General features: G+C 34.9%; 1 protein-coding gene across 1 annotated transcript; it reads left to right on the forward strand.

The window, feature by feature from the left end:
* Window positions 1–146: 146 nt before the first annotated feature.
* LOC128991334 (sodium/potassium-transporting ATPase subunit alpha-like) lies at window positions 147–24324 on the forward strand. The gene is made up of 2 exons (XM_054414139.1): window positions 147–216; window positions 20218–24324. Exon 2 carries the CDS (start codon window positions 20525–20527, stop codon window positions 23561–23563), a length of 3039 nt encoding a protein of 1012 aa, XP_054270114.1. The 5' UTR covers window positions 147–216; window positions 20218–20524; the 3' UTR covers window positions 23564–24324.
* Window positions 24325–25731: the final 1407 nt, after the last annotated feature.

The raw sequence follows: 25731 nt of genomic DNA on the forward strand, positions 1-25731 counted from the left end.
GTGAAATTAACTAATTACTCCACACCTTATAAGCATTCAAATATTGAAGCCCATCCCGCCAGGATGTACAGTACCGGCTATATCCAGCGAAGGGTTGCTGCAGCGGGGGGAGAGGGGTCAGAAATCCTGTGACGCATGCGTCAGTACCTTCTTTGCACATCAGTTGGTGCGAGTGTTGTGTGTGCTTCTATCTTGGATTACCATTTATTTTATTTGGTAAGTTAACTTTTTTTAAACTATAATAATTATATAAAATGTGTATACGAGTTTGTTTAGTTTTCAAGGGTGTGTAGGGTGTTTTAAGAGTACATTGTGAGTACAATTGTGGGGTATTATGTTTTAAATTTAAAATTTCTTTCTTTTTTCTAAAAATTGTCTCTAATACATTTATTTTTATTTTAGAAGTTGTATTAAATAAATTAGTATCGACAAGACAGTATTTTACAATCGCTTTATGAAACTATACAACTTAATAGTTAAGCTATTGGATACGTTTATGTTTTTTAAAGTTTATAAACTGCATGTGCAATATTAGAGTTCTAAAATAAGTAGGAAGATTGTGGTCGGTCAGTTAAAGTAAAACGCATGAAACTTTGCTTAGAGTATCCCAAAATTTGGTATTATTTTACAATTTTACCAACCACTTGCAACAACTTTGCTAGTCAAACTCCCTTCGTACTAATGAAATATTTTCTTAAATGTAAATGTGCCGTGCAATTAATTTGAGTAAGTAAACCAAACACTCACCCTCTTTCAAACAAGAGGTTTTTTATCACAATCATTAGTTAAGCTTTTAATTCAATCCTTTTTTGTAGTAATGTTATATGTAAAATCAATAATGCAATGAGGATTCGTATTTGATGAGTTTCAAATGTAATTTTACTAAACGTCCTTTACAGAAATAACTTGATATATTTTTAGTTAAATTACAATTTTGAAATATTCCTTCTAGTCTACCTAATAAATATGAATAGATTACATTAAAATAGAATACCTAATAATAAATCAACGATTCTAGGATATGAAAAGGAATAGAAGTTAACAAAGTAGTAGTGCTGGTTATATCTGGTTTGCTCCGGGTTTTATCTGTGTGTCTGTTAAAAGCTTGGTCATCTAAAACTTTGACAAATATTATCAATGTTATCTTTAGTATCAATTGTTGAGTTATTTTGCCGAGAAATGGAAAAACCTACATTCTAAATTAGAGTTTACTGGTTTCTTTTTAAAATATAAAAGTTTGGGTTTAATGTTGGTTATTTAAATCGATTTTTTAAACACACACCTTAGGTCACATGAAATAATTAGATAGACTTAACTTAAATAATCCTATTATGAGTAAACAATTATAAAAGAACAATACTAAAAAGTAGTTCCACATATTATTTCATAGTATACATAACTTATGTATGATTTTATTAGGAAAGAATAATATTGCAAAATAATATTGCATGTTTTAAATAAGCATGAATGCTACATGAACGTATAATAGAAAGCTATACCTCGTGCAATTATACTACAAACGGTTTAATTTATTTAAAGCACAACAATAAAGGGTAGCTTGGCCCAGTTTCAAACATTATAAAGCTACTGGCTTTGTTTTGTAATTGAACCTGGTGCCCTCTTGATGGTGGGTGGTAAAGTCTGATGAAATTGATTTGACTAGACAATCATTTGTAATAAATGTTCTGAAAATTGCTAAATCAATATGTTATACTGTGAAATGCTTAGTTTTGATATAGTCTTATTGTCATTATGATATACGGAATATGGGTAATATTTGGGTTGGAAAAGAAAATAATTTTGGAAACACCCCATTGTCTTTTCTTTTTTAACCCATCTTTGATTCTGGAAACAGTTGCCAAAACTTATCTGTATTTTGTTTACAAATTTAGTTTTCTGTGTACTCCAAAGGTAGGCAATTAACTTATAGTGTACCATAGTGAGGAGTTAAAGGCAATTTTATGTTTCGGGTTCGATATATGTTGATGTGATGAAAAATGTTTCCACTGTAATTTGAATAGTTACATGGGCTATACTAAATAATGTGAACTAATGAAATTCCCTGCTTTCTAATAAAATAACAGTATGTAGCTTCCATCTTTCGCGAACATTTTAAAAGATTGTTTACTACACAAGTAAATTAATATAAAAAGGGAGTTTATTATATAGATTGATTGTTTGGGTTTTCACATTCCTTCTTCTGAATGAAGATTTTTTTATTTTGTAATTTTATTTTAGTATTTTGACAATACTTATTAGAAGAGATGGTAATCTTTTAACGTAAAAAATAGTTAAACGTCGTCGTACATATTCTAATAGTTAATTTATGAGCTATTTCACTTGGTTTTATGATCTTGTGTAGTAAACCTAATATTAAATTAACTGTACACCAAATAAAAAAAACTTAAATCTCCTATATCCTCACCTCCCGAAATTAAAATCGTTTGCAAGAAGAAAATAATTATTTTTTTCACCACATTATTATGTTTTTAGCTACTTTACATACGTTAATTGGTGGCTGATAGTTACGTTTTGCTAGCCATGCCAGCTGTCACCGTCATTTGGGGACCAAGCAGGTTTTTACATCCCTAGGGCCGAAAATCAGCTGCCCACTTACTTTCTTAAAACATGAATGCATATTAAAGACACAATCAGTATCCATAGCATTACAATAGAATTGTTTCATTGTCACCGCTGCCTAGCAACTGTTTATAATTATTTTTGCTGATTCCTCAAATTATTTCTTCACATAACCTTAAAGTTGTAGTTGTGTTGACTATCAGTGTGCTTTATTATTGTGGTTAATAGTGGTAATAGGGTATAGTGTGGTGAAAAATAGCGTTCGTACCACGGACCGAAATGGTTTTGCAGCTCTCGGTCGTTTTAAGTTCTCGACTTCGTCTCGTAGTCTCGTACCTAAAATTTATCTCGAGCTGGCAAAACCTCATTTTTGGCCTTAGGTACGAAATATTCTATTAGTTTGTTTTTATAGTTTGGATGATATGTGTTTTTTAAGTTTTTTTTTTTTTGCTTATCTACTTACTCTAAATTTAACTTATTTTGCTAAATTCAATAGAAAATCTATAATATTTTCTCTACAGAACTTAATATTTCTAGCGACACCTATTAAAAATATGAACTATACATAATACTTTTAGCTCAATGATAAATACATTATTACTTGCACCTACTTTCTAGGTGGTTTTTAATTCCAAATCTGTAAATAAAATATATACTTTAAATCATGTTTATTTCAGTTTTGGGTTTAAAAACAATATAGCTTATATTCTACATAAATTACTCATATTTCTCGTATTTTATATAGCATATTAAGGACACATATTTTATAGTAATAATTTTCTATAAATATGTTTCCTCGTCACTCGTTGTACCGCAAAGGAAGTGTCACGAGGTAAAAATGAGTTTATTACATTAAAATTAATAATACAATCTTAATAATTACGTTCAGTTCTGCTTTATTTATTACATGACAGTTCACAAGTCTCCTAGCAGTGTTTTTTTTTTTCTGTGACAAACTCGAAATATCCGTTACCTTATTGAGGGAGATAGGTTCTCCTTGATAAGATGTCAAATATTTATTACAAATAGGCTAATTTGTACAATGTAAACTACAACCTTTTTTTAAATGAATAATGTTCGTTTATATTTGTTATATAAACATACTGATCAGCTAGGTAAGTTAATTAAACTATTATTTTGTTGTTGTGATTATGGCTAACATTAAAAGTTGTATTTGCTTTTTTTATAGACTTAATTTTATCTCTTCAAACTATGTTATATCTTAATGTAACTATGTAATATCTTATTTTAAATTAGCATTTATTTTTAAACTTTTTATTTTACAATTGTTTGTTGAAAAATGTTAATTTCATCATGGTTCTTACACATTTGATGTATTTATTTAGGCAATTTTTTAACCAGGAAGTCATTAAGCTACACAGTTTACGAAATGAAAAAGTCGAGGTTTTCATAGTTTAAATAAAATGTAATTAGTATTTTTTGCAACGTCTAGTGTATTCATATTTGTAACAATATAACTAAAATACCCCCACCGCAGGAAACCTGCAGACTAAGTGAATTTCGATCTGCCTGATGTATATTTGAGTAGTGGCTGCTGTCCTCGTGTCTGGAAATTTATTTCTTGACTTCGCTAAGAAAAAATATTTTTTTTATTTAAAATTAATTGATGTATATACTTAATTTATTCATGTATTTTGCATTTATTATCACAACTAGCCACAAAAGTCAGCACTAGGTTTTAGAATCGAAGATGAACACTGAACGCATTAATACACTATCCCGGTCATACCTAAATATTTATTACCAACTCATTCTAAATGGCTAACTTTGTGGTTATGTTTAGTGTAACTTGTTCAATGTTGATCGATGGCTGGGATTGGGACCATTGTTATTTGTACGTAGGCCTACTCTTTCACCCTAACCATAAACTAGTTAGTTGGATTAGTATTAGTTTCCAAGTCTCGTAATGAGTTTAACTTCTTTAACCAACTGTGATAGAAAACTTATAAACAATTTATTCAGTAAATATTTTGTGTTATGTAGCTGTGTAGTTGAGTTAGTATAGTCATAGACAAATATAATTAAATATAGACCATCAGCTGTGCTGCGGTTAACATAGGTTCTAGGCGTACGCGCTACGTAACTACACGGCGCTCCCAGCGGTATGCGCCAGAACCTATAGTAACCATGGTAATTGCAGCACGGCTGAAATTCTATATTTAATTTTTTTTCTCTATGGTATAGTGCTTACCTAGTAATCAAGAGGTTGGCTGGTTCAATCCTGCCAAAAGCTGTTTAAATGTTTAAAACTGGGCCCAGCTGTTCTTGCTCAGTGTAATAATTGTTGTATTATCTTTTTGGTTAGGTTCGTTAACTGATTCTTTGAACAGCTGATCTTAACAACATCAGCTGATTTTTCTCTTTCAATCAGCATTCATCATTCATTCATTCAAGACGGAACGGTGGTATTTAAGTCCTTATGAGAGACTAAAAAGGAACTTCTAGGTGTGATAGGTCCACAAGCATGTCCGCAACCCTGGCACGAATCACAAAAAGCGATCAAGAAACAAACAGACACAGGCAAACTGTTTCGAGAAGACAACGAGTTTAACAGCTGTTTACAAACAGATGGTACAAGGTTCTCAATATTGTCCAGTATCTTCCAAACAGTCTAAACTAGTTAGACTGGGTTGGACTTGTAATAGTCACACCGAACTTCCATGTCCTTGTTCAAATCCCAATCAGTCATTGAAATTTGTTTGATAAAACTATGATCTGGTATCCCAAAGTTAAATTAGACATTTAATAGACCAGTTCGTTAACACCACAGCAAAAATGTGGTTCGGATTCCATTATAAACTGTAGGTCCCTTAGTTGTCATTGGCTGTATGGGCTATTAATTTAAAGCTGTGTCTAAGGAATATGTCGGCCTTAGTCACTAACAAGACTACAAGATCGCGCAACTCATCCTACTCTCATCTACATTCATACTTGGCTTAAAATACCTACTTTGTATGGTCACCATTTCAATTAAAAGAATCAAAATATGAAACATGTTTTATGTTTTGGTGACTGACAGTTTTGGTTGAGTACTAGGGTCCACGAAGTATTTGTTTCTTCTTTTTAAAAGGTAGTATTATGATTTATTCTTGATTGATTAGATGTAAAACTAGTTTACGAGCAACGTTACGAGCTAGTTTTTAAAATTAGATTTATTCGATTAAAATAGTTTTAAACTAAGTGTAATAGCAGTAAGCTAGTAGTAACAAAACACGTGCTCTAAATGAACCAAACGAAATTGAAATTTAATTTTTCTTCAGCTGAACAGTACGGTAATTCATTCATTACTTTAAAATTATTGTACAAGAGGTTAAATTACTTTTATTCTGTCCAAATAATCCTCTAGTAGTATATGGTGACCAATGTTGACGCCTATGGCGTCATTTTCAAGCTGGCTGAAGTAAGATGTGTTATTAAAATCAATTATGCCTTAAGCTCTGGCATTTATCATTAAGGTAGTTTAGTAAAAATAATGTACTGTCTTATTTCGGAAAAAAAATTAAAAAATTGGTCACAATCAAAACTACATAGTCGAAATAAACTCACTCTTTAAATGAACCCCTAGAAAATGTTACTAAAATAACTTTCAACTACTTTAGGATAATAATAAATTCACGTGAGAGTATGTTTAATCAAAATGTAAAGCTGTTGCAAAACAACATAATTCATTTCGTGGCATTGTGCTGTGTATATACTGAAGTAGTTTATTATGAATTTATAAGATATATGTGGGGATGTTTATCCGACAGGTTGGTAATATGATGTTATCTTATCACATGTCTTTGCAGCCCTTGAGCTCACAAGTGGTACGCCTGGTCCTCTTGTCAAACAAACACACGTTGAAAATCGTATAGTAAAAAACACACGTTGAAAATTGTATAATAAAAACACACACGTTGACCAACTTGTTACAGTCCATATAGCTCAGAGCCCTAACGACAACTAGTTGATGCAACTGGACAACTGTGAGTGTTCGCCTGACATTCAGAAAATTGCAGGTTCGATCCTGAGAATAGACGAAATTCGGATCAAAACTGGACAAAGGTGTCCTTAAGCACTATAGAAACATCTGGTCTTAGTAACAAAGCTACACAAGACATCTCATTTAAACCTACACTCAAAATTGGGGTAAAATAACATTTTTTGCAATTTCTTTTCTACCCGTTTTCCAGAGCTTAAAAAATTACTGTAGTGCCGTTTATTGAAACGTTATTGTACGCGAAACGGTTATGGAGAAAAGTAAATAAAAATCAATGTGCCATTTTATTGGATGAAGAAAGGGAACTGTTATAGTTTGCTTGTGTATTGATATGGTTTTATCAAACTATATATTTTTTCGCACTATACTATTAGACTAACATAAAAATAGTATATTTCGTACCTAGGGCCAAAAATGAGGTTTTGCCGGCTCGAGATAGGTTTTAAACTTAAAACGATCGAGAGCTGCAAAACCATTTCGGTGCGAGGTACGAACGCTTTTTTCACCACACCACTATTCACCACAATAATAATGCACACTGATAGTCAACACAACTAAAACTTTAAGGTTATATGAAGAAATAATTGAGGAATCAGCAAAAATAATAATAAATAGTTACTATGCAGCGGTGACAATATAACAATTCTATTGCAATGATATGGATACTGATTGTGTATTTAATATGCATTCATGTTTCAAGAAAGTAAGCGGGCAGCTGATTTTGTGACCCTAGGGAAAACCCTGCTCGGTCTCCAAATGACAATGACAGCTGACATTGCCAGCAAAACGTAACTTTTAGCCACCAATCAACGTATGTAACTCAAGGCCTAAGGCAGTGCATAAAAACAGCTAAAAACATCATAGTGTGACAAAAAACTTATTTCTCCTTCCCTATTGCAGCGAACCAAATTATTTGTTAAACCTAATGTTATTTAAATAGGAAATAAATTTGACTTGTTTAAATAATTGGAATTAATTATGTAAGTAAAACTACAATCAGACAAATGGGAATTCACTTAGTTTGCAGGTTTGCTGCAGCAGGGGTAATTTTAATCTAAGCCTGGCTACAACATTAACATGGAGATGCTATGTCTACTTCACGTCAGTGTATTTTGTAGTCAACGTATTGATGACGTCATAGTCACGTCACATTGTTGGCTTTGTCATCGTTAGTTTCTTCCAACGATTGTCAATGTTTGGTCTGAAGGTAGTTTTATTTACCGTTAGTAAAGAAACGATCTTGAATATGTAGGTCACTCAAAATGTTTGGTTTGGAGAGTAAGGAGTAGTTGTTTACCGATTGAAGTCATATTTGGCGGTGTGTTATTCGTGTAAGGTGATTTGACCTTCAATTGCAATTGGAATATATAATTTTTTTAAATGATCTCGTTTAAATAAGCTAAAACATCTAGAATTTTCCTTTCCATACACATTAACTATTTCTCATTTGCATTTTCATTTGCGCAGGGCAAAACTCAATAGCAGTGGCTCTTATAAAATTCAGAGAATTGTAGGCCTATTTGAGATTGGCAAAGATTCAGTTTCTCAATCTTATATGAGCGATTTACTTTACAAATTCGTATAACCTGCATCAATTACTAAGCAGCACTGAAAATTACTAGAGTGAAGAAATTGTGGAGGAAACCATTTATTTGGGAACAGATCTCATGCCAGCTGGCATCTCAGCTGGGCCAAAATAGACGCACGGTAGGCTTGCTTTTTACCCAGCATTATTTGACCTCCGCTATTTCAGTCGTGGAAACGTGTAATCATTGTTGCCAACCCAATGACTCTTTTGAAAAAATAAACAGTGAATCGTTGTAGTATTAGTAGTGAAATGCATCATGGGAAATAAACAACACGAGTAGCGCTTAGGCAGAGTTTACAACGATGACAAGCCAAAGTGTGTATTTTAAGGTTAAGTTGACTGAAGTATGTTGATTATTGAACATATGTTTGTTACTGACTAATATCAGCTGGTTACTCAACAAAGACCTTAATTAAAAGCCCAGTAAGCAATAGTTGTTTACCATCAAAAGCTACTAGGTTTTTCTCAGGATCATATATTTATCCTTTTGATTACTTAGAGAGCACTAAAACCGTTTATATCCAGTTCTTACTTATATTTTCTTTATTATTTTGTTGAATTTATAAACCATCTTATAAATACGAATATACTATATTGCAGGCTTGTCCTAAATTGTTAAGCTTTGTGCCCTACGGTTCTCGCTAGACTACAATTTTATCTTGGATGTAACAGTTCGTATTTCTTTTTAGGTTAGTTTTGAATTTTGGTTGTTGTGATTTCGACATGTGGGCTGTTTGACGCCTACTAGGGAATCTCCTGTTCTCTTAAATTTTGTGGCTTTGATTCCATTGGATGGTGAAATTGACATAGATATGACATCATTGACTAATCCTCTGTATTAAGGTCCATAAACATGCAAATTGATCGCCTAAAAACATTTAAACCCACTGGTATACTTGCACAACGTACAATGGTCAATATAGTTTAAAAAGTTGAGACCACCGAACCTAATCCTCTGCAGTATTTTGATCATCATGGCATCTAACGCAAGGCACAAAATTTACCCTCCAGACAATTCTCAATCCTGTGATAATAGTTGCAAAATTCGCGAATACAAATATTTCAAACATTGTTCACCAACTTAATTCTACTCGCTTCATCAATGGAACGCACAACAATAAAACAACAATAAGCATTGATAGAGACGCGATGGGCCACTGGAGGACACTAACCCGTAAACAATGAGATCTTACAGTTCAGTGTTTGCCATTGATAATTGTTTATTTGCGGCCTGATCTCTGTGCCAAGTGTCTTGATTGTAGTAATGTCGACCTTTGGACCTTACACCAGAATGCCAGCCAGTGGACACGGTGTGTGAGTCTTTCTCAAAGAATATTCCCTCTCAAAGACTTTTAAACGTTCTGTATAATTTTTTCCACAGACCTGATTGTGCAGAAATGTCTGCTGGGTTACGAGAAAAGTCAGATTTTGATGGTTCAATATCTGACTTTTCTGATCCTTGATCTTTCCACGAATGATCTATACTAATGAATCAGCTGTTCTTAGTCAACAAAGATACACGACCTCTTACTTAATACTCCGATCAAGTTTAGGATACATCCAGGTTCAACATCTTAATTGACAATAATAATCACGTTATATATACATTAAGGAACTCCTTAGAGTCTTAAACCTCTGTAGCACCGAGTTTGAGATATTATAATTAGCTGGTTGAGCATAGAAAAAACAATTCAGTCGAAGCATCATTTTTTTGAATTTTTTTTTAGTTGCATGTGAAAACTTGAGGATTTTTTCAACACTGGAAACCATAAGTGAGCTAACGTAGAATTTTAGATGACCGATACTTAAGTATCTAGATTTCTTTGCTATTCTCGCATGCTTTAAACAATTAACCTAAAAATTATTTTTTTGGGGTCCCCAATACTTTTACCACATTTGGGTAATTTGGGTAGTGATCTGCAAGAATCACCTCCTAAACTGTACATTCCATGTAAATAACAAATTATAGTCTCAGACTTGGTAAACTAGACATGTAAATACATCGAACAAATACTGTTAAAGGTAAACTTTCGGTTACTGGAGTCACACAGGGATCAGTTTTAGGTGCAACTATATTACCCTGCTATGATACGTCTCCAATGTTTTGTATGCAGAACTTCAACAATGCTTTTAGTAAAAGCTACATAACCAACGGCTTTTATTTTGTCCTCTGAGTATATATATTCAAATTTCCCCAGTGGCATTATTTTGTAAAAAATAAACATTTAAATCAACAAAACGTGTCATTGTGCACAAGGTAAATTCAAATTAGGACTTTGACAAATTAGAACCTTCTTAGAAGCTACGGCAAAGATTTGTCACACAGTGACTGAGGAGGTTGGCCGAGCTAAAAACAACTTCTACAGCCTTTGCTAACCCCTTCCACAGGACTTGTGTTCTCGACAACTTTATTACAACCACAAGCATTAACAACACAAGGACTAGTCGGGCTTGTCTAGGTCAGTGAACTCCAAGTGAAGTGCAATGTGCCTCTAAACTGAATTCTTAAACACATTTCTTACCTAAAAGCCTTCGAAAGTTGGTGTCGATTGTGTTGTTTCAGTATTTTCCATTTTCAAACTGAAAAATGACTATAAGCGCAACCCATCAAACAAAAAGATGATAATTAATTTATGTTTGGGTATGTGCAACTCTTCGTCGTTAGTTCAAGTATAGACAGAACCGGGATCAACCGTTTCCTTTGTAGGCCTGAAACTTAAGAGTAAGATGAACTCAGCTAGCTTTTCTAAAAGGGTTAGCTCAACACTATCATGTAGGTGAAACATATTTTTGTATTGAAAGTTTTTCTAGTTTTGTCTTTATCGTCTACATTGACCGTACAGATTTCTGGCAATCGCTTTCATAGCTTGAATCTAATGGATTTACACAACTTATTTGGATATATCTTTAACTCCATAATGGTTACAGATACCATACGATTTACTTTTGATAAAATTAACTAATTACAAAGATTACCATTAATTGTAGGACTTTCTTTGTTGATAGCTACCAAGAAATAAAATAAAATAATTATGAAAATATACATGACAAAATATGTTGAATCACTCTTTCACAAAACTAATATTGTCCCTGTTGTCTTTGCAAATGCCTCGTACATTACAACCGTTGCTTCTACTGCCACGCACAAACGATAACTCATCGTTTTATCATCGTTAGTGTTTACCTCGTAAAGATGGCCGCCTACGTCCAGTCCAGACACATCTGGGTCAGCTTAACTCGTACAAATGAGATCTTCAGATGATCTTAATCATCACAGAATCCTCAAATACATAACCCTACGGTATCTAGCGTTTGGTTTTTGTTTAACAATGTCCATATATTTTTATCTTATAACCAAAGTAATAATCTAACTTCTTTTCAATCAAGGAATATTTGTTTTTATAAATAAGAGGTTAATTTACGTAAGCTTCGTCTCGTGACTCTTATACCTCCTCTAAGAGTGAAGGACCTTTTCAAGGATCTGAAGAAGGCGACATGGTCACCAAAAGTCCACCCAGGTGGTATAAGAACCACAAGACGAAATTAAGGTAAATTAACCTATTATTTAAATGTTAAGTGACTAAGACTACAAAAAACTGAATTTTTTTATCGAGGAAGAATTTTGATCTAACGACCACATCTGAATTAGCTACATACACGTTTTCAAGTATGCTTGCTACATTTTTAAAACACCTTCAACTTAAACTAAAAGTTAAACATGTATTAATATAAAGTCAAAACTCCAAACCTATGACGGAGGAGTTTTGTATAGTTGTAGGTACTCGCCGTGTAGCTGACTCGATTCTGAGAAATGCCTGTGATTTTTTATGACTCGGAAATAAAAAACAGGTCTTAGCCAGTAGCAAAACTACTCTCAAAAAGGTCATCCCACTCTACTTTAACCACTCATAATTAGGTGTAAGCTCGTCGAATTGCATTATAGTGATTTTGATGATTTGGCCCATTAAATTAACTGCCCTTTTATTCCTGAAATACATACAGAATTTGAGAACAAACAAAATAGAACTAAAATAGTGCATCATGTATACAATACAATAAAATGAATGGATATCTTATATATTTAAAAACACTTTTGCAAAACTGATGACAGCCAGCCTCACCATAACTGGACCGAATTACACGCGGATTGTACTAAAAGAAAGATTATCGGTCCTATATGTGCAGGTTTTATTTGTATTTAGAGAATATTTATGTTAATTGGGTCAAAAATGAAAATTCAACTTTTCTTATGGAGATTTAACATGGGGATAATTCTATATAATAATAGACAAGCATGTTTATTGAAAACCTTTTTTTCAGCTCCTGTGCATCGCAGAGAAAATCTACGCATACCGTAGTGTTAGAAATCTATTTTTCTATAGATGTGCAGAATCCCTTTATAAATTAAAATACACTCAAAAATAAGCACAAAAAAGTAAATTAAAATTTTTAGAAAAATTAACATTGGCCTTTGGTTGCCATGTTGGTGACAAAATAACAACAAAATATAAACAGAAAATCAAAACAAATGGAAGAAATTCCAATCACATGTTTTATTTACAGCGTGGGGTGAAAATAGAGAAGCACAGATTGCTGTAAAAAAAAACTGAATGATAATTCAGAGCCATCTTATAATTTTAAGATTGTGTTTTTTTTATAGCAATCCTTAAACAGTATTGACTTTTCGTCAATTTTTCGACCACGGGGCAAGCTCAAGTAGTTTATACAAAAACAAATGTCATGTTGCAATGCAAGTTGAGTCAACAAACAACTTCCCCCAACCCCCAGCATTCTCCAAGTTGCACCCAAGTCCAGACTTCTTAATTAACCCCCATTGACGCAGAGACCAGCCTACTTTGACGGCCCAGCTGACGTCAAAGTGACTTTTGACAAACTCAGCTCTGACGTCATCGTCTCTGCTCCACTAGGTTCCATAGTAACTCCGTCTTGGACAGAAATAACTTGCGAGACGCCTGCTTCATGGCCCCATTCAAAGTGCCTCTGGCATTCCTAGAGTTCAACATTAAACCGTCGGTTTTACAACGGTTTTATTGGGTTGTCGTAGTCTTTTTCGGTTTCGGCCTTTTTTCATTAACAATACTGTACATTCGAAAATATTAAATCTCCTCACAAGATGTGGTAAAAACTGTAATTTTGTTTTTATTATTTGATACTATTTCTGTGGATTACCTTCTGGATCCCAAATCAGAAAAAAAAGGTTGATTATTTTTTGAATATATCCTTAATCATTGTATTCTTTATGAAACAGTGTCATTTTTTGTGTGCGTCTTTTAAGGTCGATATGAAGCGAATAACTCGTGTTATTCAATCCATAACAATCTTCAAATACAGGAGCAAATATACTAAACCTCCGAAACAGTCGTGTATTGCAATGCCGTGATTCATCTGGTTCACTTAATTTTATAAAGGTATTTTAAAATGTTTTTTTTTCAAACCTTATCAAAAATAGGGATATTTATGTACCATACCGACCACACCGATAAATCGACTTACAAATAAGATTTTGATTAGTTTAAATAACAAAAGCATCCTAACCTAGCCAAACCTAACCTAACCTAACCACCCTTAGGTTGGATTAAGTTAGGTTAGGTTAAGTTAAGTTAGGTTAGGTTAAGTTAGGTTAGGTTAGGTTAGGTTGGGTTAGGTTAGGTTATAATTATTATGTGTGGTTGGTCGGATACGTAAGTACCAAAAATAGGTAAACTTTACGAAATTACAACTGTACAAAACTATTCCCTATGGTTCATAGGCTCTTATTAAACCCCCTTTGTCAAACCCCCTTTTAAATGAGCTACCGTAATCGCTTCAGCCTTTATGGAATGCTTGAATTGTACATTAAACAAGGCTATAAAGTCATGTTACATCCGGAACCCAAGAACAGCGGTTTTGATGATGCAGGTCGGTGACGAGAGGGGAGGGGATCGATGCGATGGCGTCACGGGATGCGACGCCGGCGGGACGCGTCTGGACCCCCGGGACTCCTTCGATGATAACACATAGCTTATCCCACAGGACTTTTCATTACGATCGGGAATAATGTATGTGTTCGGTTGCACTATTTTTACGCTTTCTAGAGTATGGAGGGTTAGGGAACTATGGTATAAAGGATATCGGGATTTCTGTAGTGGGTACATGTAATTGAATCCATTCAATCTCTATTGATTTTACTTTCTCCTCCTATACATGGTAGGAAGTATTATTTTCGTAAATATTTTCAAATTTGAGTTTGGTGTGGATTTCCGTTTTGGGTCACCCTGAATCCGAAAAAGATGTCTGTGTGTTTGTGTGCATAGATAGAGACCAAACCTATGGTTCAGTTAAAAAAAATGGTACTTGGTTATGGTTTTTCCGGGATGTTTTCATTTTTTACAATTTTAGTTTTTAGTGGCAATTTTTCATAAAACAACGGAAAAATCTGATTGTTTTAAAATACGGTTCAACCGATTGTTATTTAAATTAAGTACCTTACTAAGCCATAGTACTTTTAACTCCAACGATTCCCATTGCTGTAAGAATTCCGGCTCAAATGAAATTACATTTTTGTGATTTTGCCATGAAAACTTCCAAACTGTTTCCATAAAACAACGGAAATTCGGATTTTAAAATATGGCTCTACCAATTCTGAATCAAACTTTGTATACTATAGCCCTTTTAAGTCTACACAAAAACGTACAACCCCTATTGTGGTAAAAGGTACGGGTTTACAGTTATTTCAGTTATATGATAGATCATTTAATAAACACCTACTCTTCATCAAATGGTTTAATGTTAATGTAGGAGAATACAGTTTAAGTAGCCAATAGGTGAAGGCCCAACATCCGCCTATTGGGTTTGATGATGATTGGAGTGTCCAATCAAAATAGATAACCACTTCATCTTTTATATGTATTTACCGTCTTGTGAGTAAAAAGTATATGTAAATATATACACGTGTTATTTGACGTATTTTTTGTGCTTTCGGGTAATTTAATAACACGTACGATGCTGATAAAGAAGTTATTTTCCTACAATTACCTAGACCTGCCTTGAAAGCACGTAAAATATGCATTAAAAATAAATAAAATTACCTTTGCCATTTAGACGAATATGATATATTTAAAAGGTAATTTATACCTTAATGAACTAGGGTATGCAGGCCTACTGTTTAAATCTATACCCTTAATCTTGATGTAACATGGAAAGTATTTAAATATTACAAACTCAGGTGAAAGAATGCACCCAAACACATATATTTAGCCTACACATGTTTAGAAATAAGTGAGTTAAATATCATAGCTGCGTTTGTACGTACAGAAAAATACATACGCATTTTGGGTATATGATGACAAATCTGTATCCTAACATAAGTATATTAAAACAAAATATCTACATCTTGTTGTAATTTTTGATTTCAATACCGAAGTCAATTTTAAAGTTATGCCAATGTTATACCTTATTTAGGTCCTAATAAAATGATTAAAGTAGGTGAAAAAATAGGTTGAAGTAAAATTTTTAGCATATTCTTTGGAAAAATGTATAAATTAGTCTCAAGCATTGCAATTTTTTTATACTCCACAATATTAAGTGACTACTAATAATTGAGTGTTTCCAGCAGACCCTGAATTCGCTATAAAGGTACACTAAGGTTTAACAGACCCAGGTTTAAGGTACGATATAAGGGTCGTGTCTTTCAGCAGCGAATGATAATTATTGAGAGACTATCAGACCACGCCTTGTAAATCAATAATAGGACTTCGTTAGTTCCAACATCCGTGAATCAACCAAAGACAACTAAATTCATTTTTTAATTTATGGTTTTTACCATTCCTCTTTCTGTGATTTGTGTTCTACACATTCAATTCCTCAGCATTCACAGAAATGGTCTATCACCACATGTAATTCTGTAGAATGTGTTGCTCAGCTGTGCTGAAACAGCTGATTCCATCACACCGGTTTAGTTCGGTTTTTAACCAGCTTTTGCAGCATTGTTGCCATGCTTAAGATTATGCACTGCGTTATACGCGATTTATAAAAGGACCATATACATGTATAGTTGCTATCATCATTAACTGGCTAAGTAGCTGAGTGGTTAAAATGCTCACCAATAATTAAAAGGTCGCCGGTTCGATCCTGAGTAAAGTCAATGGGTTTTTGATGGTTCGAAAGTAGACCCAGCTGTCCCTGATCATTGGGCTTTATATAAATGACTGTTATCCTGTAAATGTCCTGTATCCTGACTGTTGAAACAGCTAATCTTAGTAAAAAAAAAAAAAAAAAAAAAAAAAAAAAACACACACAGATCATCTCACAGCATTCTATATAGGCCTACTCTTATCTATCTATCTATATATTAATAGGCAAGCATGATTCTTTAAAACCTTTTTTCTCAGCTCGTGTGCATCGTAGGGAAAATCTACGCATACTGTTAGAAAGCTATTTTCCTGTAGGTGTGCAGAATCCATTTATAAATTAAAATAGGCTCAAAAATAAGCACAAAAAATGAATTTAAAATTTTGAAAAATTTAACATGGATATTATGAGTTGCCATGCTGGTGACGAAATAACAACGAAATATAAACAGAAAATCAAAACAAATGGAAGAAACTCCAATCACATGTTCTATTCAAAGTGTGGAATGAAAATAAAGAAGTCTGTACATTAAATATTTTTGGTCGAGTTTCGACCACTGGACGACCTCTAGTACTTATTTAATACGCAAGCAGATTTTTTGTGACAATTACTCCTCCGAAACTACTGAACCGATTGTCATGTTTTTGGTGTCATTGGAAAGAGCATAGCGTGAAGTTGTGCAGGAAACTTTCTTTTAAGGGAAATAATGAGAGAGTGAGGCCCTGGAGCCCTTTAAACTTTCGTATTTCCCCATAAGGATAACATAGGAGATAATTTTTATTTACAGAAACATATGTTTGTTATTTGAACATAGTCAAAGTCTACTACATAATAATTGCTGTGTATTATGACTGTTGATGTATACTACATTTCAATTTAAGGATTGTATACCTTAATGTTTATTCAATATGGATCTTACTACTTTATTTTAATTCTGGGAATAGTAAAATTTAGTTGAGATTAAGTTACCATGATTTAGAAAACTTTGCTATAATAATCTATGTATTTAAAATCACAAATCTTTGAAATTATTTATTTTAAACAAAACAGATGATCGACAAATCAAACAAATCATCTACTTCAAGTGAATAATGTTGTTACACAAAAATAGTTCTTTTTTTTATTTTGAGTTTGCAGTTATGAAATCACCAAGCCAAGTAACTTTAATTAAAGATCAGCACTGTTCTTACCCAGACCAATTTCAGTCATGAGCAACTATATTATGATGTTTTAAGTAAGGCTATGTCTTATAATGGGTTACACATATTCATTATTGGAAATTTTAACGAGGGTTAATCTTCCTGAAGGTAATTTCAAGACTAAAATCGTAGTATTCATGGAAGTGCTTTTATGGTTAAAATATTGTTTTTTTAGTGTTTATTTTTAAAAGTGTTTTCTTCAAGCAGCATCTTTATGACCCTCAAAATATGCCACATAGCAGGTTCTACAAAGGCCTATTGGTTTGATATGATAAAAAGTTTTGTTACATGCATTTTTAAAAATCTTTAAATAACTACCCTATAATATACTTGAACACTTATTAATTTACTAAATAAAATACAAATACAGCTAGAAAATGGTTGGACTGCTTCTCTTCTAAGGATTTATTATTACTGTTTTTAATTTTTGACGTTGAGCCAACATATAAGTAACACGATGAATTTGTTTTCTAAATTCATTTTTATTTTTGCGGGGCATTGAGCCGCACAGGTTCACTAGTTTGGGTTAAATCACACACCTAGGAGGCGTCCCCATCTAATAATAATAATTATAATGGCTTTTGGATATTGAAGTCGATGTCCAATGTAAATGGATCAGCTGTTACCAATTTTTTTATTTGTTATTGTTGAATGAGTTTGATATAGAGTGCGCTAAGGTCTAAAACTATATTTTCTACCTTAGTTTTTGAATAGACAAAAATAATTAAATATAGAATGCCAACTCGTGCTGCGGTTACCATGGTTACCATACGTTCTGGCGCACACCGCTGGGAACGCCGTGTAGTTACATAGCACGTACGCCGGAACTACATGGCGCTCCCAGAGGTGTGCACCAGAACCTATGGTGACCGCAGCATGGATGACGGTCTATACTTAATTCTTTTTGTCTATTGTTTTTGTAATTGAGATAGTTGATGTGACAAAAAAAGTTGATTGTTTACACGTTTCGATTTCAGCTTTGTTAAAATGTTCGCAAACTCGAAAAAAATTAATAACACATCAGTAACGTGGTTGGTGTCTCAATTGATCTAGTTTCATTCTCATCCTAATCGTGCTACTTCTTTAACATTGGAATGGAATGTCTAGGAATCATTTACTTTATATTCGGAATAAATGTGTCACAAAAATGTGTTATGTGTGGACAAAAACTTTGCTACGTTTATCGCCGTTTTCATGAAAATTAAAATTCATTTTACTTTGTAAAGCAGTATAGTGTTCGTAGGATTTGAGATTTCAATAAAAAAGTTATTTAATTTTGTACAAAAACTTTTTTATGACACTTCTAGAATATGCTCCCTGATACATATGTCCAAAGACTGTCCTTATTTTTAATCCAGCTGATCAGTTGATTATTTGTTGTTGTTTTTATTTATGTTTATGTGAGGTTATAACACAGTGAACATTATTTAAATTAGTTTAAAGTATATAATACTCCCATCACCCAATGGATAAAAACATAATAAATGAATGGCAAGTAAGGTAGAATACAATTTCTTTTGTAAGTAAAATCTTTGCCCTATGCGATTAAGGTAACGATAAACTATATCCTTTTAACCTTTCGTCTTTTTACTAAATGTATCGATGGGTATTTTAGAGATTTGTCCAGCCAAAATTTCAGAAACTCATTTGTTCTTAATAAAGCTGTAACAGTTAACTAATACATGTTGAATACCAATTTAACCCTCCCAGACATTTATAGCAATTTTAACTTTTCAGGATAAACACTCTGACTCGATATATAGATTGATAGAACGAATCCCATATCCATTTAATAGCATTTTTTTGCAAGGCACTATATTTTAATTTTCAGATTTTGGTTCTAAGTGGTTTGATAAAATAACATTTTGTCCCACTTATTTACTATATACTACTAGTTAGCCTATTAGAATAAACTTACTTACGGTAGATACTACAGTACTGTAATAGCATTGAATATTAAAGGGAATAGAATTTCAGAGTCTAAAAACGTTGAAATTTCATCGAGGATGAATGAGCACTATCATGGTAATTGTCGTCAAATTTAGCGATTCCAAGAATCACCTTCAGAGCATATTCCTTGAAATAATGTGTAATTTGAAGAAATGTAAGTTCGGTTTCTGTTGAGCTTTAATCGACCGTTCATCCTGTATACTATTGCAAACTAAGGTGGCTTTCCATGATTTTCTTAGCTTATCTCTTGTTCTTTATTTTGAGTGTAGGAGTTTTGCCAACGGGTATCAGGTAGAAAGGGTCCCCATCCATAAATTCCACATACTGCGGAGTTTTGCCAACGGTTTTGGGTTGAGCGAGAGCGATTACACGTGACCGTGAGAGTAGCTTCCTCTAGGGGTGGACAAACCAGGCAGGATGCTGACTGTATTCAAAGTAATGGAGTTATGCACCTCTGACTGTGAAAGGAAATGTATTGAATTTTTAACCTAACCTAACCTAACCTAACCTAACCTTACCTAACCTAACCTAACCCACTGCGACAAGCGCATAACTGCCAAGCGTAGACAATCCTGACAATCGCTCTCCCTCCCTCCGTCACACTCTTTCTCCCACCACCACCGTTGGCAAATCTCCGCACCAAGAGGTGGCCGAAGGCATCCCCCCATCTACCTGACACCCGTTGGCAAAACTCCGGTTCCCCTTTATTTTTTATAGCTATGCAATCTCACATTTTATTAGAGTTTAATAGGGAAATATTTATGTTTCAGGTAGAGGGTAGAAGTGCAGAACGATGCTGGGCTCCAGCGCGACGCGGGTGTTCAAGCTGCCTGCGATCTGACCCAAACTGTCAAGTGTCTTCTCGCAATTCAGTCTTTCATTCCCTGGAGGAGAGTCAGTGAACAGTGGAAAGTTGCAAGTAGTCCAATAGTCAACCAAAAGGTCTATTTTCATCTTAGTTTCTCATGGTGCCACCTTTCAAAATGTGCAAACAAAGTGACTACAAAAGAGTCTTAAAGATGGTGTTCCTTTGATAGAATATTTTCCATTAGAAGAGAAGAAAAACAAGCCATCAATATGAATAAAATGGTATCGACCTTGTCTCTTGCAATCCACCCGGAGAGCAAAGAGGACAACATGGCCAAGAAGCTGGACAATTTGAAACAAGAAATAGACATAACGGATCACACGATTCCGTTAAATGATTTCTATAGGAAATACCAAACGCACCCTGAGAAAGGCCTTTCCACCCAACAGGCCAAGACGTTCCTCGCGCGAGACGGGCCAAATGCCTTGACTCCGGAGAAAAGAACTCCAGCATGGGTGATTCTACTCAAACATTTATTCCAAGGGTTTTCAATCCTGTTATGGATTGGAGCCGTTTTATGTTTTACCGCGTATTTTATAGAGTCTCAGGTGTCGGAAGAGGCTCCCAGGGACAATTTATGGTTAGGTATAGTGTTGTGTTGTGTATGTACTATCACCGGTGTATTTTCATACTCACAGGAGGCGAAGAGCTCAAGAATAATGGATTCCTTTAAGAACATGGTTCCTACTTATGCGAACGTCATCAGAGACAGCCAGAAGAAGACGATTCTGTCTCAAGAACTGGTAGTGGGAGATGTCGTGTTGGTCAAGTTCGGAGATCGTGTGCCAGCTGATATCAGAGTTATCGAGAGTCAAGGATTCAAAGTCGACAATTCATCTCTGACTGGTGAATCTGAACCACAGTCGAGGTCAATAGAGTGTACCCACGAAATAGCACTTGAGACCAAGAATCTAGCGTTTTTCTCTACAAATGCTGTTGAAGGAACAGCTAAAGGAGTTGTTATTCTCACTGGGGATCACACAGTCATGGGCAGGATAGCGGGTCTTACATCAGGTCTGAAGACTGGAGATACTCCGATAGCCAAGGAAATTCACCACTTCATGCATCTTATATCTTGTTGGGCGATGTTTCTTGGGTTCACTTTCTTTTTATTGTCATTCGCTTTAGGTTACCACTGGTTGGACGCTGTGATTTTCCTCATAGGAATCATTGTCGCCAACGTTCCAGAAGGTCTTTGCGCTACAGTGACAGTTTGTTTGTCTCTAACTGCTAAAAGAATGGCTTCCAAGAACTGTGTTGTGAAACATCTGGAAGCTGTAGAGACTTTGGGATCTACCTCAACCATCTGCTCGGATAAAACCGGAACGCTAACTCAAAATCGGATGACCGTTACCCACATTAGTTACAATCTAGACATATTTGATGTAGATTACTGTTTGTACGATAGTGGTTTAGCTGATAGAAACTGCAGTGAGTATAAGGAACTGTTTAGAGCTGGATGTCTGTGCAGTCGAGCTGAATATTTATCGAACCAAGATGAAGTCCCGATCCTAAAAAGGGATGTGATGGGTGATGCATCCGAAGCAGCTATTTTGAAATTTTCAAGTTTAGCTGAAGGAGACGTGATGGACTTCAGAAAACGACACAGGAAAGTATGTGAAATCCCCTTCAACTCCACAGACAAGTTCCAGGTATCAATTCATGTTCTTCCAGACTCCAACAAACACCTGTTGGTTATGAAAGGTGCTCCCGAGAGGATATTCGAACGTTGCTCAAGAATACGAATTGACGACACTGAAGTGCCTATCGACGACAGAATACGAGAAGAATTTGAAATTATTATAGAACAGCTCGGGAACTTTGGTGAGAGAGTTTTAGGCTTTTGTCAGTTACCATTGGGCAACGATTTTCCGTTGGGATTTAAATTCAATAGCGAAAAGCCAAATTTCCCCCTAACTGGTTTGAGCTTCCTCGGACTCATGTCCATGCTTGATCCACCTCGCCCGGCTGTACCAGATGCTGTTGCAAAGTGTCGAACTGCAGGAATCCGTGTTGTCATGGTAACTGGAGATCACCCTGTAACAGCCAAAGCGATAGCTAAATCCGTAGGAATCATATCTGAAGGATCCGAGACTTTGGAAGACATGGCGAAACGATTAAACGTTCCAGTGTCATCACTTGATCCGAGTGAATCCACCACAATTGTGATTCAAGGATCAAAGCTGCGAGATATGACTTCAGATCAACTTAAACACATTCTGAAAACCCATAAAGAAATTGTTTTCGCCAGAACATCTCCAACTCAAAAACTGCACATCGTTGAAGGCTTCCAAGAACTAGGAGCTATCGTGGCAGTGACAGGTGATGGTGTGAACGACTCACCAGCTTTGAAAAAGGCCGACATCGGAATCGCTATGGGAATCACTGGTTCTGACGTGTCAAAACAAACTGCAGACATGATATTGCTGGATGACAACTTCGCCTCAATCGTCACCGGTGTGGAAGAGGGGAGACTGATATTTGACAACCTGAAGAAATCTATTGCGTACACCCTGGCATCCAACGTGCCTGAAATTACTCCATTCCTTGCATTTATAGTTAGTGGAATCCCATTACCCCTGGGAGTCGTAGCCATCTTGTGTATTGATCTCGGTACCGACATGTGGCCAGCCATATCTCTCGCCTACGAAGCTCCAGAGTCTGACATCATGCGTCGTCGTCCCCGAAACCCCAGGAAGGACAAACTCGTCAACGGCAAACTAATCTTCTTAGCCTACGGACAGATTGGAGTAATCGAAGCCGTCGCAGGATTCTTCTCCTATTACGTCATCATGGCGCAAAACGGTTGGTGGCCTATGAAGCTTTTCGGCATCAGGAAATACTGGGACTCCAACAGCATCAACGACCTCGAGGACTCTTATGGTCAGGAATGGACCTTCGCCAACAGAAAGATCCTTGAGTTTACATGCCACACTGCCTTCTTCATCGCCATTGTAGTCGTCCAATGGGCTGACCTAATCATTTGCAAGACTAGGTACAACTCGATCACCCATCAGGGAATGGGCAACTGGGTACTCAACTTTGGAATGGTGTTTGAGACTTTGTGTGCCTGCTTCGTATCTTACTGTCCTGGAATGAGCGAGGTGCTGAGGACCTATCCGGTGAGGTGGGAATGGTGGCTGCCTGCTGTTCCCTTCGCCATCGTCATCTTCGTCTACGATGAGACCCGACGGTTCATCATGAGGCGCAACCGTGGAGGCTGGATCGAGAGGGAGATGTACTACTAAGCATTTGTGTTCAACCAAAGACAACCGGCAAACTTGTCGAGCAAAATGTTTGTATATATTGTAGATCAGTTGAATTAATTGATAAGTTTTGTTATAATCGAACCATGTTGTTACTGTACCGTCTCACGGTCGATATCTGTTCCTCCGCCTAAATGCATCCGTGCCGGGCGCAAAACGGTTAAGTAGAGTATTTTCTAAACGCTGTTTTGTTTCAATTAGTTCCATAGAGCTTCGTCGATGCCGGAGAACAAAGTGATAGTGTACCATTGGAGGTGCCCAAGTGGGAACCTATAGCATCAAGTAGTTGTAATCATAATAAACATGTATTTGATGGAATATGTCTTTAAAGTAAAAATACCGAATAAGCTTTAGGGTATACAAATCGTTATACAATAACGTATGTCGATATCCATGTATTTGTTATAGTGAGCGATATTTTTTCTAGAACCATATAAACCATGTATTTGTTATATTGTCAAAGTTCTATTGGCGTGTTTTCAAAACAATATTTTCTTACTCCTGTCTTTATTCGAATCCTAAATTGTATATTTTTAACAGTTTTGGTTAGAATGTGAGTCCACAAAACGTAATGTGAGATGTTATGTTTGTTGAGTCGGTCCCTATTGTTTGCTACAGTTGTAGATCGAAGAGTTAGTGTAGATGGTCTAAAACCACAATGTCAATGTATGTAGACTAGGCCTGAATTCTGTATCACTTGCCTTGCAGTTGAAATTGACTGAATAAACCAATTCTGTGCCGTTCTTTTTTGATAATTATTGTTTGGTTGTCCTTTAACCTTGGTTGCCTTGTTCAGATTTCAGAAAGATATTAACGTTATACCTCCAATATTGATGCAACAATTACGTAACAAAGAGCATACGTAATAATAGGTTATCCAAGTCAATGAACGTCAACTATATTATTAATGAGTACAGGAACCTAAACCCTACATAACGTGCGATTGATAACAGAAAAATACCCTGAAGGTTTTTCCTACACTCATCTCCAGTCATACTTGGCTTAAAATTCCTACTTTGTATGGTCGCCATTACAATGAAAAAGTATCTTCCATATATAACAAGCAAGCATGTTGCTTTAAAACCTTTTTTCTCAGCTTGTGTGCATCGTAGGGAAAATCTACGCATACTGTTATAAAAATATTGTCCTGTAGATGTGCAAAATCTCTTTAAAAATTAAAATAGACTTAAATATAAGCACAAAAAATGATGTTGAAATCAAACAAATTAACATGGGCTTAATGGATTGCCATGCTGGCGACAAAATAACAACGAAATATAAACAGAAATTAAAACAAATGGAAGAAATCACATGTTTTTTTTACAGCATGGGGTGAAAATAGAGAAGCCTGTACCTTTGACCATAGACTAACTTACAAATAGACATTCCATCCCTATGTTAAATTTGTCGCCAGTTTTAATTAAATTCGTCGTAGTTGATGTGGGCCACCAACAGATTGTGCTGATCTAAATTACTAATCTCTCTCGAATACACGGTGATTTTTACCAAAACAAACTAATGGAATGACTTATAGAAAAAAATAAGATAGAAAATATAATTTTAGACACACATACTGTGATTGGTTCACAAAACTACATGTTTTTAATAAAAAAATTGTGACAACTGGTCCATGGAGATAGAATGTCTACTTCAGTATCCAATAGTCAATGCGGGTACATTACATATTTTTGGTCGAGTTTTCGACCCCTGAACTACTACTAGTTTTTAATAGTTCGTAACTGGACTCAGCTGGCTTTAATCTAAATTACCCTGGCTAAAAAGTCTGGGTAATAGACAGATTTAATTCATTAACAAAGTTTCAAATGGCATTTTACTCATCTAAAATGTTTGAAACACGCAACATTGTGTTTAGGTCTCAGTGCAATTATACGATGAATATTATAATCAATTAATCTACAAAAACTTCCTCATACGTTTCCTATTTTATCGTACCAAGCTAATTAACATCACAGAGAATACATTCAACACCTATAATATCTCTTTTAAATAGGTTTTAAGCAATTCAAACTGATATTAAACTGATCGTTGCACTCCGATTCCCATTTTAATAGGTTTTAATAAAGCCCAACTGATTAAACAGATTTTTATGCCATCAAAACTTAATTTATCTTGTATTTTTGGATTTTCTT

Source organism: Macrosteles quadrilineatus, unplaced genomic scaffold (assembly GCF_028750875.1).
Source record: "Macrosteles quadrilineatus isolate MER2022 unplaced genomic scaffold, UCM_ALF_1.0 Scaffold_4__1_contigs__length_99947679, whole genome shotgun sequence".
In the NCBI taxonomy this organism is placed as follows: Eukaryota; Metazoa; Arthropoda; class Insecta; order Hemiptera; family Cicadellidae; genus Macrosteles; species Macrosteles quadrilineatus.